This window comes from Schistocerca piceifrons, chromosome 4, assembly GCF_021461385.2.
Source record: "Schistocerca piceifrons isolate TAMUIC-IGC-003096 chromosome 4, iqSchPice1.1, whole genome shotgun sequence".
Lineage (NCBI taxonomy): Eukaryota > Metazoa > Arthropoda > Insecta > Orthoptera > Acrididae > Schistocerca > Schistocerca piceifrons.
In genome coordinates, this window is record NC_060141.1 from 327,139,450 (window position 1) to 327,160,567 (window position 21,118).

The 21,118-nt window shown below is 43.0% G+C and overlaps 1 protein-coding gene across 1 annotated transcript in view; it reads right to left on the minus strand.

The window, feature by feature from the left end:
- The window catches only part of LOC124795821 (odorant receptor 43a-like), a 73,362-nt gene extending 68,976 nt beyond the window's left edge, over positions 1-4,386 (minus strand). The window contains exon 1 of the mRNA XM_047259903.1: positions 3,578-4,386. Coding sequence (XP_047115859.1) covers positions 3,578-4,386 — 809 coding nt within the window. The remainder of the gene's footprint in view (positions 1-3,577) is intronic.
- Between the last annotated feature and the right edge of the window lie 16,732 nt (positions 4,387-21,118).

Sequence of the window (21,118 nt, forward strand, 5' to 3'; positions counted from 1 at the left end):
AACTTCCTAAACATACTCATTGTACTAGTTGGACTCATTCTAGCATTTTGGAACTCTCGCCTGATTCCTGACGCTGATTTCATTAATTTTTTTGCAATTACCCTCCGCAATGCTCGACGGTCCCTGTCCCTCAGCACAGTCCATCTTTATTTAATTATGGTTGTTCCCTCATGTTTCCACGTGACACAATCACATCATCAACTGTCGAGTTTGGCAACTTTAGGAGGGTGTAAAAGACCTCTCATGAGTTTGTGGCTCAGGTATCATCCAGAAACTAGAGCACGTTGGAAGTAACTGAGACCTCTTAATTGACCCATTCCCCTTTTACTACTTTCCTACTGACAACACAATAGTCTCCACCTCCTTTTCTACTAGCGGGTCCACATCTCGCGACATCTAGTGGTCAACTGCGTACTACACAGGGCTGCTCAGACACTTTTGATCAGAAAGTGTATGTGAAGTGTTCGAGAAGTATTTCACTAATAGACCCCATTACGTTACCTTGGACGGAAAATGTTCCACAGAAGCGAAAGTGACACTGGGTGTGGGCACAGGAAGTGTATTAGAATGTCTAGCGTTCTCAGATTAAATAAAGGATTTATCAGACAGGATCAGCAACACTATAAGGTTTTTCGCTCAAGATGGAGTTGTGTACAGGAAAGTAGCGCCGTTGGACGATCGTAGGGCATTGCAGGAAGACTTGCACAAAGTTTTCGCTTGACGTAATGAATAAGGACTCTCTTTAAATGTAGATTAATTTAATGTAATATAATGCTTATTAGTATGACGAAAAGTCCACTTTGAGCACGTCTAATTGCATAAGCAAATAGGGGTAATACTGGAAAGCTATATGAAATGGGACGATCACGTTAAACCAGGTTTTGTGAAAGTGAATAGAAACGACAGATGCACTGGTAGGATCCTAACACGTCTGTACAGTGTAACAGAAATGATTGGGCAAGTTAAATGGGAATACTCGAAAGCAAGACGATGTAGTTCTCGCTAAACCTCGTTAGCTGAATTCGAAGAGTACTGTGCAACCATTACGCTACCACCATCGTGTATCTCGAGTTGTGGTCATGGGAATGAGATGAGAGAGGCATACAGAGAATCCTTCCCTCAACATGCGAGTGGAGTATAAAAGAAAATCGAGAATATTGGTGTGATGTGCTATCCACCATGCACGGTACAGTGACTTGCGGAGTATACAGTACGATTCCTTGACGATGTTACAAGCGTTCATAGACGATGGATAAGGGTAAGTGTATCAGTTTGACGTAAGGGACCCTGATCCGCATAAGACCGATCCGAAAGTTGTAAGCGGAAAACGTTTCTTACTCCTCCCCGCTTAAATCCACCTACGTGCACAGTGTTCATCAGAAACGCGTTATCAAGGTTTCCTGCAACATATTCCACTCGTCATTTGTCAGCAGATGTGGTTCCAACGTAATCGAGCCCCAACTCACTTTGGACTGAGGGTTCACGAACACCTGAAAAGTGGATAGGCAAAGGAGATACTGTTTCGTGGCCAGCGTGGTCACCTGATCGCACCGTACTTGATTTCTTCTTGTGTGGACCACGCGACAAGTCTCGTTTACGAGTCACCTGTCCAGTCTGAAGAGGGTCTTCCGGCAAGGACTCCGCTTCCTGCCACACAGTTCAAACGACATCGGGAATATAACGATGAAAACTCTCAAAGCTTTTCAAATAAAGCAAACGTTATTAACGTTCTACAACTTTATTATTCATTCTGCATATGTATTTCTCGACGTAGTAACCCAGGCGAAGACTTCACATAAACACCAAGGAGAGACGCGTTTGTTGACACTGTCAATGCAGAATGTTTGTCTTTTTTGACGGAGCCATAGCTCTACCTCTGCTTGTACCTCTTCATCGCTATCAAAGTGAAGTCTCCGAAGGTATTTTTAAACAGATGGAAATCGGATGTGGTCAAGCTGTCACTGTATGGAGGATGATCAATGACAGTGAACCGAAGGCGTCGGATTGTTGCAGACGTCGCAGCGTGACCTGGCATTGTCAAGCTGAAAGAGAGGTTGCTCCATATGTGGACCAACTCTTAGAATTCGAAACTCGATTATATCACGCTGTTGCTAACACACCGACATGGTCACGAACACAGCACCGTGTTACGCGCTGCAATTCGGAGCCCTAAAGCAGCAGAGGGCTGCAAATATGTAGGCATGAAGAATAAACACTTACAATAATGTTTGTTACAATTACTTATGAGCCGACCGTGGTGGCCACGCGGTTCTAGGCGCTGCAGTCCGGAACCGCGTGACTGCTACGGTCGCAGGTTCGAATCGTGCCTCGGGCATGGATGTGTGTGATGCCCTTAGGTTGGTCAGGTTTAAGTAGTTCTAAGTTCTAGGGGACTGATGAGCTCAGATGTTAAGTCCCATAGTGCTCAGAGCCATTTTTTGAACCAGTTACTTATAATCTTCTCATCGGTTTATCAGACGGAAAACGACAGCATCATTTGTAAACAATCTAAGAGGGCCGCTCAGATTGTCTGCTAAATCCCTAAATATAGATTATGAGCAGCAGAGGGCCTATAATACTTCCTTGGGCAGTGCCAGATATCATTTCTGTTTGATGGATTTCTGCCAATTATTACGAACTGTTTTGAAGAAAAAAAGTCTTACCTGCAAATCAAGCTTTATTATTTTATATTTTGCCAATAACGAGCTTCGCCTTGTTTACGGGCTCTGCATATTGGTTTTCACAACAGGTGTCAACACATATGCTGCAGTCCTTGCAAATGTCTTAGCAAGCAAACGCCGTTGTCAATACTTTAGGAACACTGCGTGGTGCCCTGATATAAAATAGTGTTGAGTATACGGGAAGTCACGTTTAAAATGCTTGAAAGACCTCAAGAGGTAGCTGCACATGTTGAGTTTTAAGAGATATCGCACAGTGCCATGTTAACATTTTCTGATGCATACCTGTGTGCCTGATCCAGCTTTAAGCGTCTCTTCCACTGCGCTTTGTGCAAGGGCACTGCGCGAAGTCTCTTAAAACTCGACAAGGGCAAGTACCTACTGAGGTCTTTTATGTATTTTAGACCAACACTATTTTACATCAGGCAACCACGCAATGTTCTTAAAATACTGAGAACGGTATTTGCCTGCTGACACATTTGCATGGACGGCAGCCTATGTGTTTAACACCTGCTGTGCCAGCCAATCTGACGACGCGTTAAACGATACGAAACGCGTTATTGGCAAAATATAAAACGATAAAGCCTGTTTTACAGCCAAGACTGTTTGTCTCTTCGAAACGTTTATCACTGACTGCTGTATCGTCCCATCATGAAATGGAAAATGTTCTACCACGAGCTGTGATCTTTCCGACAGGAGAGTTACTCCTGCTTGAAATCAACCTTGTCGGCTTCGACGACCGACCATTTAGTAGGATTAAAAAAAGACTGATCCATAAACTCCAGATTGAAAATAACCTCCTTCCCCCAAAACCTGACCCTTTCATGCTCAGTGGTTTTTTCGTTAGAAGTATTTCCTCGTAAATTGTTTTTTGGCACATATTCTCCACCTCTGCTTACCTTGTGATTTCCTGGTGAGTCCTGATACAAAAGCATAATTCGCCGTACATCTCGTCCGCTGTCGCAGTCTTCTGCCCCCGCCCGTAGCCATTTGCTCTTGGGAGAGTGTCATGCGCCTGCAGGTCGGCAAGACGCGAGGCCAAACTTCTGAGTAGTGCGGCAGTGTAGATCATAGTCACTGTGAAGAAGCAATCCATATGCACGTTGATTAAGCCGACGAAGATTACGGATAGAGCCTGTAGCGCGTATGAGAGTTCATACAGGGGGTAAGCGTTCACGTCCGTGAAAGGGAGTTGCTGCAGGGGTAGTATTCTAGCTTCCGGTGGGGCGGCGAGGGGTGTCGTCAACCAGATAGAGAGCAGGAAACAATTGTACAAGAGCAAGCCCCTCGCGATGCGAACGGCCCGTTTCTGGGCTGCCGGGAATATAGCCTCAAGCAACGGCCGCCCGTGAACGGATTCCCTCTCGGCTGCCACTAACGCGTCCAGCCAACGTACCAGGCGACAGTACTTGCGCTCGTGACGCAGGAAGAATGTCACTTTAAGAACGCCTACTATGACTACCGAAACGTTGGACAGCGCCAGCGTGTAGGCCTCCATGTCGCCACTTAGCGTACACAGGTTGACCACCGCTTCTGCAAAGTGCCCCAAGCACAGCGCGATAAAGAACGCTGTCAAAGTTCGGAATAACAGCGAGCCTGGGAGTGGCCACAAGCAAAGGAGGTGAAGGATGCGCAGGTCGTACTTCAGTACTGAGTGCGCCGTGTATTGCCACGTCAGCGGCTCCGTCTCTTCCAGATCGCAGCCCATTAGTGGACAAAGACAATACAGGTGAAAAACTAGCTCACAACGGAATCTACCGAGCTTTAGAAAACCCCTTCTTATCTTAAATCTCACCGGTAGTGTCACAAATGACAAGAACGGACGCGCTCTCTCAAGTTCCTACGATCTTCCCTGCCACGTCTGTGGTACTTATAACGAGCAACACAGATCAATACAGATACCGACACAGTTATTTGTAACACTGTTTACGGACGATTGGACTAACCTCAGTGGAGATCACAGAGAATTCTTGATTAGCGTAACAAAATCCCGTAATTAATCTCGCACAGGGCAGAGAAGAGACTGCCTTTATGTCACTGCTACGCGCCCACCTCACAGCATCGGCTCTACGTCAATTACTCAGGATCGCTAATATTCCACTACCGGACTTAAACACCACCGACAAATAAGTAATCCATTCTGGTGGCTAGTTCCTCGTGGCCAGTCTTCTGTAGAAATCGTATTTCAAAGGGAATACTCCTCTCGATAGAAATTATATTTCTCATCTCACGAAACAAACGAGGAGAGTTAGGATTGAATTGTTAATCAAAGACCATTAAAACTATTCGTAATTGCAAGCCGATTGTAAACACAGCGTACTCCTACGGAGCTGGGTCTGCCTCGTAAGCTAATTAATGAGTCATTTTGAACTTCTGTTTTGTAATTTATTTTCGAGAAACATTGTTTACTAGAATCAGTAAACTGTCTATAATACTGGTTGTTACCCTTTGTTGTTTAGCAGAATCGTTTATGCACAGGTACAAGTACGACACAGAAAACAAAAGATCGGTATGACGCAGATGTTTGCTACAAGGAATGTACTCCTTTGTAGCATTACGCGAAACAATTCTTTCGTGCTCGTAAAATGTGCATAATTAATCGTATTGTTTTTCTTTCAAGTATAACATTCGCTGGGTGGAAGAGCGAACCCTAACCTGTCTCAGGTGCAGCTGCGACACCATGAGGAAATAAGAAGATGTTCCTGGTACAGTTCCGTTCGACTGAAACGTGTCATTTTGAATCAAACAAAGCCGGGCATATTCTGTAAGCATTAGCAGCTATACGCCAGTCATGTGCTTTAACGAGTACTACTTAGCCGCTACAGCATCTGTCATTCAATATATGTAAGTTCTTACAGGTATGAAATTGTTACACAAGTTTCCGAGACTTAACAATGGTGTGATGGTAAATCACAAATCATGTGCTTCGTCTAGCTTTTATCTATAGCTACGAAGAGAAATACAAATGGCCGGACTCGTAAGAAAAACTGTAGTGACTGATAAAATCTTATTGGGTTATCAATCGAGTCGTGACGTCATGTTGTCGCCTGAAGATAACGAGTACGAAGCTCTTCGAAACGCCGGGACGTCACGACACGACGGCTCCGTTGGTGACCTGGGGAGGCTTTATCAATGAAATTCGCCGTGGAAGTCTGAACTACTTTCCAGTGTTTGTAAAGAATTATAATGTCTGTGCGCACCACTTAGTAACATGGACGCAACAAAAATGTGTTAATAAAGGAAATAAATTTCCTAAATCGGTCTGCGAAGATTGTGGCAATTTGAATTCAGTATTTTATCTAATTTTGAAGCATATGTAACGAATGCATGTGTTATATTTATGTGAACTCCGGATGTAGTTATTGGTTTCACTGAGTAAGCAGCTGTATCTACTTTAATCTTGTTTTATACTGCAAATTAAGGTACTACAATTTTAGAGATTCGTTGTATATGTGTGTGACCTGAGAAATGAAGACACTATATCTCCCCAGGTATCAACTCTCGACTAGCACTTGTATTTCTGTAATCTTTCAAGGCAAGTTGGTAGTTGAGGCCCAACTTATGCATAGAGTTTATTGAAACTGACACTGAACACCGTGAACGTTGCTTTAAAAATTTCAGATTTTGGTGATGTACTCTTTTTCCGTATGTTTAACATATTAGTTTTTTATCTTTTGTACATCTGGTAATGTATAACTAACACCTCTCACTCTTACGTTCCTTTGATCTTAATTAAAGACTTAGAGATGATAGTTGTCGAAATTTCGTCCTAAATAAAGAAATATGCTACGCGATCTAGATAGCTTTACTCAAAAACCAACCACAAAAATTGTTCCGAAAATCATTTCAGATTGAGTCCAGTTGAGATCTCCAGCTTCCTCTGTTTTCTCCATCATCCCTGATAGATGTCCAATACACGAAGTATTTACAAAATAAGAGACGAACATCACAAGGGCTACTTAACACTCTTCAGATATAAGAAGAGTATATTTTCCAGGAGTGTTTTCCGATTTCACTCTTCATATATTTCCAGGAAAGGCTTTCTTTAGTTAGTGGCTTTGATACAATTTTTGACAGAATATTACAATTACTTAATATAATGAATACCATACATAGTCAGTTATTTACCTCGAACGATGTGAAATACGTCTTGTAAATAATATCTACACGGATTGATTGCTAAATTGTAGTTGTTGCACTCCTCTTTGGCTTGTGAAGATAATATAATATTTAAGGATGTCATATTTGTATAAGTTTATAGATTTATATTTTGGCATATTAGTTACCAAATGTGTCTTGCAGCACTCACGAAAAGAAATGTAAGCGGTTTTTTTGTGTGTGATATTCTAGATATTACAACCGCCCGAATTTGTCAAGGACTCAAGTCCGCATTTTTTTGTGTTAAAGCACAACAGATCTCAATAATTTGAGGATTTCAGAGAAGAAAAAACAGATTACACACATAATGCCTATTCGCCTATTATTGCCAGAGCTGTGAATGTTTATATCTGAAGTACTGGACTCGCCTTCATTCTGCTGCTAGTACCTCAAATATTATTTTTTGTATGAAGCTGTCCTCAACCCAAAGGTTGGTTTGAATACTGCAGTGGTTTACTAGGCTTGGTTATTTTATAGTTCATAAGCGCTTGGTTTCATCAATCTTTGAACTTACTTAGTCGGCATTATTGGTTAAATTTGGCCACTTCGAGAATAATTTCTGGTTGAGTTGTTTGCTAGTAAGCCTACCGACCAGATCATGGATTGATATACGGTCAATATGGCTCACTGTTCACCTAGCGGTGACATCCACTCTGATTGTTAAATTAAACTTTATTTAAAGCTAACCTGATTTGCATCCTCATAGTGGCGCTACAAGTATCACTCTTATGCGACCGGAGAGAAAACTGAACAGATATCATCTTTCTGACGTAGAAACACAGCTACCAACTTCCGTTTATGTCTCACAACTTGTTCTTGATGTTGTTACTTTATTCCGTCAGGTTTTAAAGTTTGCAAGCATACTCGTGTGGTGTGTGTCTCAGCCCCTGCAGAGATATCCTGTTGAAACTCCTTCAACCAACGGCCAATGCTTTTCTTGGTGGTTCAATACCGGATTGGAGACAAATGCTTTCTGCTCTTACATTTTCGACTCACTTTCTCCGAAGTTAAAAGCGCAGAAACCTTATACTCGATGGTAACCATGTTACTCACAACTGACGCAAACTAGCTGTCTGTTGGCACGAGCACTTTAGCGGCCACTAATAGTGGTAATCGAAACCTTAGATCCTTTTTTCAACGAGTGTAAATTATTCATACCCCATTTATATTTCATGAGATAAAAGATAATTAAATTATTACATCTTTTTTACTGATCCTGTTTTTGGAGTAAATTGTTGGGGACAGCTCTTGTAATCACCTTGCGGACAGGGGAAATTTCCTAAAATCTAGGTCAGAGTTACTGATTTGTGTCAATTAAAACACCTTTTGCCTGGATGAATGAGTGTAGTAAATCATTCAGATGAGTTTCGCCTTTGTTAACAAGTCAATATCAATGTGTCTCCGGGAATGCCATATTATGTTTGTTTATAAGCATTGATTTTAGACTTAAAGCAGTTCATACTTAAATCTTAAAGTAAAGTGCAAGGGCACCTACAATTAAATCTGCCTCATTTCTTGATGACTGTGCTGCTTTCACTCCTATGGTAACATGTTCAGAGTTACATATTTTTCCGTTCTTTTGCAAGTCATTAATATATTTTAGTAGAGATTTTTCGCTTTCACTGAACTCTTTGCATATACTGTGGCTGATACTATAGATTCACTGTAATTGACTTCACTTTAATAGTAAACAAACTTTACGTGCCATTCTTGATCCCTAGTGTGTCATTGAGCACGTGCAACGTGCACAATAATAATATAAAAAACAGAACAGGGGTTAATTACTATAGCAGATATGGTTATGGCCAGCATATTGTTCAGTTTGATGGTAGATGTGTGGTAAGAGGTGGGTAGCTGACTACATATTGGGAAGAGGGTTGGTAAGGAGGAATGATTGTCTTTTGTTTTGTTTATTTACTATGCTATGAATTAGTGTATACAGTGAGCTGTTTTTCGTGTTCACCTAGTCATTTAACAGCAATTCCCTTTTGTGATGTCCCTTCCCTCCTTCTTCACTCGCCGGGAAGAGACGCGACTCGTAACGATGTTCGTCCCCGTCGGTGTGACGTGGAACAGCACCTGTAACTCTCGTAAGAACACAACTGCTCGCGTGGGTTAGAAATATTATGTTACCTGTTCACAGCAGTCTTCTTAGTTTGCGTGAACTCGTAAACTGCAACCGTTTATTTTTATTTTTTGCCCGGTTAGTTCCGTGATGAAATAAAATATTGATTCTTGATTTCATCATTACGGTCGTTTTTCACATCATATATAGCGAGGATGAAATTTGCTATCCACTATTCCGTTGCTATGCCGTTGCTACGTCCAGTTATTAACAACGGTCCGACGTAACTCCAGAGATAACTTATGTTGGAGTAAATTTTTTTTTTAATACGCCGTAATACTGGTTTAAACTAATGACTCTTCACTGTCCATTATTCATGTACTCCCTTAGTCACTTAAAATGTTTAAAGAGTTAGGCGACACGTAAGATTTACCTTTTGACTCAGATTTTATTGTTCTTTCTGTAATTAATTGTTTGTCCCTACAGCACAGGCACACCGATGTGTCATTCAAGATTAACTTCTGTTCAGTTCAGAAATCGTGACGTTGACGACAACTTCTGACTAATCGGCGAACTTGTCTTTCTTCGTGTCTTCGTTTTATTGTGTCCTACTCAAGACTACGAATTGTTTCTCTATCGTTGATCCATCGCTATCAAGACTTGTAACTGTTCATCAGTACGAAGACAAAATCCGATAAACCAATATCACTCAATCGAAGTCTAACACTCGTCTTACTATACTGTCGCGTTGAGAACGGTAAAGATTAACTTTCATCAGTCGAATGACTGAGCAATACTTCAGTCTCTACCTCACGAATTATCAAACTTCCAATACTGAAACAATCTAATAGCGTTTGCGTCCAGACAACTATCGCAACAGTACTCTAGAGCGACTCAAGAGAAACTAACTAACTGAACATTTCCATATCCGAGTTGCATTGTAGTCGCTATTGATTTCCTTTTCGATGGGGCTGCAACTCTCTTCCATGGTAAATGTTATCTTTGACTGAATTAATTTCTTGGGTTTAACCTTCGTTCATATGATTTTGAATTTATTCTGTAGATGTTTGATAAAGAATCTATGATAATCCTTACCTTTTATCTCACCTTTTTGTATGGTATTCTCAGTATTTGAATGATATAGGTGTTAATCAAAATATTACCAGTGTAGATTTTATCATCAATAGTTGTCGTCACTGCCAAGATGACTCACTTCCCTACTTTAAGTTTCCACAAAGTTTGTTAATTGGGGTTTTCTGTCCTTGGGGCGTTACACTTTTTGTCTGTGTTTTGTGTACATGTTAGTTTTCTTTTAGAGTTATAATGTGACTTTTACTATGTAGTCTAATTATTTTCATTTCTTTCTCTTCTGTAGATGACCTGTGATTCATTTCCATCAAGTGCTCTGAAAATATTGAGAGGCTTGTCCCATATTTCCAGGCTCTGATATGTTCTATGCATCGAAAGTTGAATGTTCTACTAGTGTGTCCCATATATCTCTTATCTCATGTATTACATTGTAATTAATGTATTTCTGCTTTCTGGTTGATTTTATTTTCTCTTTTTAGTTTTAGGATGTACTTCTGGACTTAACTCTCTGTATGGAAAGCAATGTTCATATATTGTCCTTTGAAATTTTCCATTATTTTATGTGTGAATTGTGATTGCATGTCACTATGTACCATCTTATTTCTTCTTTGTTGGTATCACGAGTGTTTTACGCTGTTCTGACAGTGTTTGTGTTTGTCTGTGTGGAGTCATGTTATGCTGGTGTTTGAGGCCCCACATGTCCCATGCTTACAGATTTAATTTCTTTTTTAATTTTGAGGCTAGATTATTGTACCCATTTTTTAGAAGTTTTGTGTAATGGTGTCTAGTTCTTTTTGGCAACATTCTGTGCTGAATGGTGCTGTACTGAATATGGTGCTGAATATCTCAAACTTACTTGTTTCTATGAGACTGGAAAATTTGGAGTTTGGTGTATGATTGTGTCAGTCCTGTTACTTGTTTCGTTTTTTGATTTGTTTCCGCTTTTTTTTTTCTTTTGGGATACAATCTCTTTTGGCCATGTGTTTAAGTCTGCATGTAAGTAGTTAGTTTTTGTTGATGGTGAAGTTATTAGGCATGGGGTATTATCCATGTATCTGACCCAGTACAATGTGTTGCATCTATTTGCAATAATATTTCTAAATATAAGTTATTCTACACAGTTTATAAAAATAGTTTCTAATGGTCCTGACACTGGGCAGCCCATTGGTTGCGACTCTCCTTGCAAATAGTATTCGTTATTAAACTGAATTTATGATTGTTACTTCTTATAATCTGAGATGATGTGTTTATCTGGAAGTTGACTTTTAGAATTTGGTCCATGATATTTATTGCTTCTGTCGCTGGTAAGTCAGATTACATACGTTCTATATCAAAGGAGAGTGAGGAAGCTGTCTCTGGGATTTTTATACCTTTTATGAGTTATATTAACTATGTGATGTTGTATAAAGTCCTGCCCTCTTCTCTTGTTTAGTTTTCAGACAGCAGTTTTAACATGAGTGCTACAAGTGTGTAAGGCTGAGCTTTGCCGAAGTTTACAAGGCGTCTTGCCAGGGCTAATTCAGTGGGATTGTTCTGTATTAGTTTCTTTCTTTCTCTGTCATCTAGTGTAAATAGTGTTTTATCTTGGTCTCGAATCTGTTTGTTGGGTATGATTTCAATTTCTTAATTCTCTTTTCTTAAGTAAATTCTTGTATTAGACCAGGGTACGTCATTTTGTCTGAAAGAACTAAAGTATTTCCGTTGTCTGGTTTTTAAGTAATGGTGTCTTTGTTTTGGAGTTTCTTTTCGAGTTTTCTGAGTGTAGTGTGTTATGTCTTCATATTGTTTTTGTTATTCTGCTTTGCCATATTTGTTACAATTTTGTAGAAGTTGAAGTTGCTGTTTTCCTTTTGTCTTTTCGGGTTACAAGAGCTTTTTGATTTTATTTTGAGGTGTTCTGTGTAGTCTTATCTATTCTTGTATTTGCATTATACTTCAGTCCTTTTTGTAACACCTCATTCTCTTTGCTGTTTAATTGCGTGTCTGTGAGATTTGTCGGTCTGGAGTAAAATTGGTGTGTTGCTTTGGTTGTTCATGTTTAGTTATTGTGCTTGTTGTATAGTAAAGCTATTTTACATTTTTTCTTTTATCTTTCATTTCTTTCATGGAAGTTTTCTACAACTTTCAATGTTGTTAACCAGGTAAACGAAAACAGTAATATTTTTAACGTTATATGCATGTTTTAGGTAGGTTTTGTATGTTTCTGTATTTAAGGCTTTATTTTTTTGTGAAGAGATTTGTTTTCATATTTTAGCCACACTTTCTGTGCTATATGAATTATTTTTTGAGCAGTGGTCGAACTGGTTAACTTTTATATTGAAGCAGTTAGGCACAATATCAGTGGATTGACAAATATTGTTGAATTTGAAGTTATGGACCGTTGGATGGTTGGTAAGTTGTATAAAATATAAGTTTACTCTGTTTGAAGATTCCGCCGACGTCCTTTTATCGTCCTTTGTTGCAAGCTATATCCACAGCCAAACTCAACAGCAGCTGTCTCTTCTTACTGGTCCAGGTATACAGTTTGGCCACCACATCTCTGAACCTGGTATAAAGCAGCCCCACCGGAACTATCAGCTCGTAACACAGCTACATCTGTCCCCGAAGAAGTACCCTGACTGTCAATACGTTCTTCTTCTGAACACTCTTCTCTAGCACTATAATAACACGCTTGACGAGAGCTTTATAGTCGTGTGAGCAGCATGCTTACATCTGCAGCAACATTTCATTGTCAATACGCTTATGCTGGGCTCGGAGGATGCGATATCTTAACAGATCAAGGTGGAATTTCATCCAGTATCCACCCTGGTATCGTATACAAAAAGCTGTAGCAGACGCTTTTAGTTCTCAGTTGTTCTGCTCAGTGATCCTAGGATCGTTTGACAGCTGCAGCCTGTCTTCTGTGCAAATGCGAAAAGTTATCTAGTTTCATATTCGACCTACGTGTCTGCTCAGCAGAACTGTACCATTCGTCTTCCGAGTTAAGCCCATTGTAAGTCAGTCGATCCCCAGCCGTAGTGTCAGCTAGTCAACTGGCTAACCCGGTGGGCAGCGCCGTCGAGGGTCCCTTCATTTCTCTAAGAATCCTTCCCTGTCCCCAGTGTATCACCTTGCCTATGATGTGTACAAAAATAACGACAGTTTAGAACAACAAACACAACTCTGCTGGGGTGTATGCGTGACACAGGCCCTCCTCTCCAGTGATGATGAAGATGCTCCCTCCTTATCAAAGAGTCCTCTTCTCCCAATCTTCGGTGAAGGCTTAGCCCTTTCGGCTGTTCCTTCACACGTTCACAGCTCCATTGCTATAGTACAGTCAACGAAAGAAGGCCCCTGGCAGGTAGAAGCGCTGTTGCGAGATTTGAGCTGCAAAGTACAATCGGCAGCAGGCGAAACGATAGTAGTCTATAGAGTTACAACACTGAGGCATTGTCATTGAGATGTATACAAAATCGTATTACATGACTGGTTGAGGCATGCACCCGAACCAGCTGTGCCAAGTTCACTACAGATGTTAGGGATTTTCTTTCGCCGACTACAATTTCTTGCTGGTGCTGATCTGAAACATAAGAAAAAAGTTACCGTACTACATTACAAGAACATGTTATTCCGAGAGTAGTTGTGGCCACTGGTGTTCTGGCGCTGCACACTGGTTCTTTGGTTGATCATCAATTGGTAATGTGATGTTCTAAATTTCTTGCAGAACTAACCTTCCAATTACCCGATCACCTCCTGGAGATAAGGTACTTCGACTACCTGGTGGAGCTCTGCTATCGGGAAATCCAGTGGTAGCTGGAAAGTGATTTTGACACTGTGCAGGCCATCGTACGTGAATCAGCCATGCTTCCCCGTATGACAAACTACATACCCCAAAACAGTGCAGTAGCTTCTTACACAGAACAACACCAAGATGTTGTGAAAGAACTGACGTTAGGTTCAGCAGCGGGAGAAGTTGGAACAGCCTTCCCACTGCTCTCAGTTCCTCGGCGTGTCTGGCCTTGTCTGACGTCTGTGAAGAGTGACACACGGACACTTGGCACTGTTTCCCCAAAGCACATTTCCATCCACGATGTCGATCTGTCTCTGAGTAACGAGGATTTTTTCTTTTTGTGCGGAGGGGAGCCCCTCCATGCCTGCACTAGCATGGTGGCCATCACAAAAGATTGAACTGCCACATCTGCAAATGGTCAGTAATTCAAATCGAGGAGTTCACAGGATTCGGGGCTGCGGTGTTGTCCATACGTTTGGGTAAGCTTACTCACTAATACGGGCCCATCCGGAGTTGATAGTGGACAGAAACGTCAAAGAAGTAGCGGGTTAAGGGCAAAGGGAAACTGGTTGTCTCACTACGTGCTTGGCTCTTCATGGTGTTGAAGTCCAAACTCCATTTTGCCAGCCTCGTCACTGGGAAGTTGCGAGCGGCCTACAACATGCCTTACATAAGCTGGACGTTCGTTCAGCTAGTAAAAGTACCATATCTTCCGATTACAGCGCACCTGCGCTTGTGAACACGTTGACAATTCTGCTATGTACAGCAGTTGAACGTACATCATACGTTACTAGACTCCCTTTAGGATCTAACGCTCCGATACACGTCATTCTATGCCCTGGATGGAAGATTACACCTTCGAAGTAGGGTACTTGCATTCCTGGAATTTGTTACACAAAAGTTTGTGTGAGCGACTGTCATGCCACAAGGAAACAAATGTACGTGAGACGTACACGATCACCGCACTGAAGTAAGTTCGACACTCATTTGCTCCCACTGTTTCCTTGACGAGTTTCAGAAGTAGATAAGAAGCGGCATGGCCTTCTCTGAAGACAAACTGCTTCTCGAGGAGTGCATATAGTGAAGGAGGCTCCTTTCATATAGCTCCTTGAAAACTGAGACAGCGCAAGCAACAGGATACGAGCTTTAGAAATGCCCAAACCTCAGGGAGCTTTATCACCATTAGAAAGGTACTGAGAAGCGCTCAGCAACATGCTTTATGTATCCAGTATCGACTGAGCGTCAATAGAAATGAAATTCTCTGCGAACTTGGCTGTCAGAACATCAGACTTGGTGACTGGTTCACAGACCACATTGCAGCCCTCTTAGAGCGGCGAGATTTTCTGCATACGGTGCAGAAGTGAGTTTGTGCTTTTCCACGAAGGGTCAGCGCCCAGAGAGTGGCTACCCTGCCAGCCCACTCCCGTATTCTGTGCTCCGTAACTGTAACTGTAAACAGACCTGAGATGTGCCGCAGGAGTTCACGCGATCGGTGACAACTGGTGACATGTTCCAGAGTTGCCTAGGGATCTGACATAGCCCTCATTGATTCTGTGAGGTCTTCTCGGAATGCATTCCGGATGACACCCTTCGTGCAGATTTCGTGCTGCCAAGGCACCATACCATCGATGTCTACATCAGATATGACAGGGACGTGATCCAACGACAAGGGATTGTCTGGGCTTGGCGTCACATGATGTGGTACGCCTTTAATAACTGCGATATCTAGGTATGCACTCTTTCACCATTATATGAAGAAGTAGCCTGTGTAGGATCTCACAGAGCCATCGCAAATGCTTCGTGCCATGAAGTGTCGTAGATGTGAATTCCAGGCAGCATGATTGGCTTTAAAGCCACAAGTGACAAGGAACTTGTCATCTAGTGACAGAATCGCCTCAAAGTCTGCCACATCCAATAGACCCTTGAAATACCGCTGGCAGCGATAAAGTTGATCTTGCGACTGCAAGTGATAACTGCCATCGCCGTGGCTTTGATCACAGGGATAGAGTGTAAGATTACTCGGCAGTGACTCAGTAAAGCACACACATAGACTGTTGTCCAGCCACCACCTGCCTCCTTGTCTGTGCGGTAGCAAACGTAGTTTGAGATGAGTGTGAATCACACGTCCACAACCTCCTCACAGAGAACCTGCGGGAATTCTGTGGCTTGTGTGCAGGCACCACTGTCTTTCCACACCCAGACCATGATTCTGTATAATTTTTCTGCCACTGTCGTCTTCTATGGGATACCTGGTGGCAGTCATGACAGCTGAAGGGACTTTGGCGGTAGTACGATGTGGCAATCTCGAAATGAGGTTTGTGATGGACGCGAGGAGTGGATTGTTTCTCCAGGACGCAGGCAACATCTCTGCAGTCGTAGTGAGAATTGCGCACCTTGGCAGCGTTACGTGATACACAGTCACCGACAAGAGCATTACATACCTTAGGAGGGGTCTGCTGTGACTTAGCGATGGTGCCGATCACCTCTGGGAGTGGTGTCGTGGTAAATAGCAGCTATATGTAACTGGTACGGCTGCCTGCTAGCTGGTTGACCCTGGTATCTGGGTAACACAATTGATGTGAGCCGTTGCGACCCACGTTTGTGGTCTAGAAGTCTTGGCCCACTGGGGTTTGCCTGTATCAATTATGGACCAGTCAGCTCCTCTTTTGTATTTACACTCCTGGAAATTGAAATAAGAACACCGTGAATTCATTGTCCCAGGAAGGGGAAACTTTATTGACACATTCCTGTGGTCAGATACATCACATGATCACACTGACAGAACCACAGTCACATAGACACAGGCAACAGAGCATGCACAATGTCGGCACTAGTACAGTGTATATCCACCTTTCGCAGCAATGCAGGCTGCTATTCTCCCATGGGGACGATCGTAGAGATGCTGGATGTAGTCCTGAGGAACGGCTTGCCATGCCATTTCCACCTGGCGCCTCAGTTGGACCAGCGTTCGTGCTGGACGTGCAGACCGCGTGAGACGACACTTCATCCAGTCCCAAACATGCTCAATGGGGGACAGATCCGGAGATCTTGCTGGCCAGGGTAGTTGACTTACACCTTCTAGAGCACGTTGGGGGGCACGGGATACATGCGGACGTGCATTGTCCCTTGCCGGTCTAGGAATGGTAGAACGATGGGTCGATGACGGTTTGGATGTACCGTGCACTATTCAGTGTCCCCTCGACGATCACCAGTGGTGTACGGCCAGTGTAGGAGATCGCTCCCCACACCATGAGGCCGGGTGTTGGCCCTGTGTGCCTCGGTCGTATGCAGTCCTGATTGTGGCGTTCACCTGCACGGCGCCAGACACGCATACGACCATCATTGGCACCAAGGCAGAAGCGACTCTCATCGCTGAAGACGACACGTCTCCATTCGTCCCTCCATTCACGCCTGTCGCGACACCACTGGAGGCGGGCTGCACGATGTTGGGGCGTGAGCGGAAGACGGCCTAACGGTGTGCGGGACCGTAGCCCAGCTTCATGGAGACGGTTGCGAATGGTCCTCGCCGATACCCCAGGAGCAACAGTGTCCCTAATTTGCTGGGAAGTGGCGGTGCGGTCCCCTACGGCACTGCGTAGGATCCTACGGTCTTGGCGTGCATCTGTGCGTCGCTGCGGTCCGGTCCCAGGTCGACGGGCACGTGCACCTTCCGCCGACCACTGGCGACAACATCGATGTACTGTGGAGACCTCACGCCCCACGTGTTGAGCAATTCGGCGGTACGTCCACCCGGCCTCCCGCATGCCCACTATACGCCCTCGCTCAAAGTCCGTCAACTGCACATACGGTTCACGTCCACGCTGTCGCGGCATGCTACCAGTGTTAAAGACTGCGATGGAGCTCCGTATGCCACGGCAAACTGGCTGACACTGACGGCGGCGGTGCACAAATGCTGCGCAGCTAGCGCCATTCGACGGCCAACACCGCGGTTCCTGGTGTGTCCGCGGTGCCGTGCGTGTGACCATTGCTTGTACAGCCCTCTCGCAGTGTCCGGAGGAAGTATGGTGGGTCTGACACACCGGTGTCAAAGTGTTCTTTTTTCCACTTCCAGGAGTGTAGCTTCCACTGAATGAGCTTGAAAAACTGATTCGTCTGTCCTACCTTGCTTCACCTCTACGGTAGAGCGCATAACTGAAAGAGCTTTCGTCACACCGCCTTCACCCTACAGTGTAATATCCTGGTCCCTTTGTAAATCGCAGGTGCGCTTACAGATCACGCAGCCGGCCCAGCGGCCACCTGCTGCTCTCCACAGAGTGCGCACTTAGGTGTGAACTGGATCGAGCAAGAAGACAAGTCTTGCTGCGTTGTCCACCTAAGTAAGCACTTCACACACTTCTCAGGGATGAGAGTACTTGGTTGTGTGTCTAGGCTTTCGGCACCACAAACATTGCGGCAAGCCGCGTTTCGCATGTGGCTTTTCGGTATTTTGTTGTGTTTTTCTTACCAGCAACGCCCATGTACAGCGGCATCTCCTCCCATATCTTTTAAGATCTCAGGCACTCAACAGAACACATGCCGAAGCCTGTTGCTAGTTACTGTATTTAAGAGAAAGGAATACGTAGTGAACTTAAGTTCACAAAATTTTATATCATAGTATCCATCGCAGTATTATATTAGACACATAAACTTGCTGGAGAGGGCAGTACAACTAATGGTCTATCTCAAGGTGGATGACCAATGGACTAGTTGACAGATCTTTGCTCAATTTAGTTGCCATAGAACGATGCACTTGATTTTGTCGTCTCTGACATGCTGCATTTATTCTAACACAGCTCTCTTCCACAAGTGTCCTCCTGAAGTAGAACAACTAGTCCAGTTCTTGGTCTTCTTCTTGATGGATATCCTTTCACCTCATGGTACTGTCTTAGCACCAAAAGGTATCAATTTCTCAATCTACACCTAACGTCCTTACTGAACATCTGCCTCAGACAGAACTCCCTAGGTAAATCCTTCCTAGTAGGTAGCCTTGGCCCACACGGAATGTTAACCAGGTTGGCCGGCCGGGGTGGCCGAGCGGTTCTAGGCGCTTCAGTCTGGAACCGTGTGACCGCTACGGTCGCAGGTTCAAATCCTGCCTCGGGCATGGATGTGTGTGATGTCCTTAATTTATTAGGTTTAAGTAATTCTAAGTTCTAGAGGACTGATGACCTCAGATGTTAAGTCCCATAGTGCTCAGAACCATTTGAGCCATTTAACCAGGTTGCCACCATTTAGGACGTGGACAAGTGTCAATCCCAACTCTGTTCTTGATTGACGGGCCTCCAATTTAATGCAGTTTTTATTTTTAGGTAAATAGTGTTAAGGCTCTCTTCAGCCACTTGAGAGCGATCAAGCACCTGCATCAAGCAGCACTTCAAGGATCATATCACATGTTGCCACCGCCACCCGCCTCACCAAGCCGTCCATGGTATCTACTTCCAGGTAATTACATTATTGTCACAATACTACTGGATTTTAGTGTGCTGGATTATTTTGAAGAGCTCTGATAGTTTATTACGAGCCTACATTTGATACTTCCTTACTGAATTTCTTGACGATATAATGTGGCAGTTCCAACATTATAGCCCTTATTTGTAATTTTTACCTGATCCCTCTTAATGTAGTTTAACGTGTTCTTGTGATAAATAAGCTTCAGTTCTTCATTTCCTTGTAAAAAGCGAAGCTGTGCTCCAACAGTAGGAAGTTGCTGGAGAAAAGAATGTCCTTCTTCCGAGGCTTGCCTACGTCTCTGTGGCCAATCTCCATGCTGTATGGCTCTCGGAACTGTCGCCAGACAGTGTTGACGACGGGTGTCAATGGTCATTCTTGATGCTCCTTTATGTCGATTATCTCCAAGTTCAAGAAAATAGTGCATTGGCTCATCAGACGTTTCATTGAAGTTCCCCTGGTTGAAAGCGACTGTTACCTGGTTAACTGCAGTATCACTTCTGTTTCCACTAAAAACATATCCTGAGATTTTGGGAAGAACCACAGAAGGAGATACATTAACTGCTAGTTCCGACGTTACAATTTTCCAGTATTAATCTGCTGTGATGAAGAAATCACTAGGGAAATCTTCAGTCTCCTCTCTCATGCCCATATCTCCTACGCCTTGTGGTACTGTTGATTGTTATGAGACTTTATTGCCGCTTTCGCAAGTTGTCGCAGGGCTGAAGGTGTTGGTAGAGTATCCCATCATATCAAAATAAAACTTCCTCGTTCACAGGATTGAAAGGAAGAATGACTCAAACAAACTTTAGGTTTCGGTGACATTGAGTTGGATCGTTCGATCATTGACTGATGGATAAAAATATGACCAACTCCCTGTGTCTAAGATTGCACATGTCAGTCGTGACAGTGTCTGTCTGTTACTGCTAGTGTAGTTGCTCTTCCAAACAGCATTTCATACAAGCAATCCAGCTGTCTGCTTACCTCTCATTACTCGTACTTTAGGTACTTAGGCTATGCATGGTCATGTTTAAAACTAATAGCTTAATGTTGTCATAGGTCTGTGGCGTACAAGGCTGCTTTCATGTACCACAGCAAGTTCGCAGAAAATAATTACCTGTAGCTGTGATCCTGCCGTCAAATAGTCTATGCACTAGATAGAATTGTGAGTTAATGAAATAGAAAATAAATGCAAAATAAAAGTTAATGAATAATTTAATAACAAAGATTCTGTTCCAAAGTCTGTACTTATGTTTATGACAGAGAATTATGCTGAATAGTATTTATTCAAGAAAAGTCTTCTCAAATAAACAGGAAGGGTTCCTAAGATATTTAAATTGCAGATGTAAAATACCCTTATCAAATGCAATGAAGTTACGTAGAGAGCATTATGATAATGGTAGCAAATTAACAAAAAGAAATAGTCATCAAAGATGCACGTAAAGTAAGCCCATTTTGTAATCACAATACACAAAATATTCACCAGCACAAAACAGTTCGGAGTTCACCACGATGATGCACAAATTAACACAAGTGATACGAAGAACAGTAACTCATACTTTGTCTACCCTCATTTCTGCAATGCAAGCGGGAAAATTTAGTCCTACTTTGGATCACGTTCAGAAGTTAAAGTATGGTAGCCGCCATCACCGTTCCGCATCAATCACGTATATAACTGAAGCATCCACATTACATTCGAAAAGTTCCAGTCACCATTTGACTCCCATAGTTTTCCGCTACTGTCTGCTTTTCCACTTCCGAAAATTACCTTGAGCAGATAAAGAACCAACTCGTGATGGTAACGTCTTAGACCTCCTGGCAACAAACAGACCTGAACTTATCGAATCAGTTAACTTAGAGGAAGGTATCAGTGATCATAAGGCTGTGACGGCATCTATGACGACGGGTCCT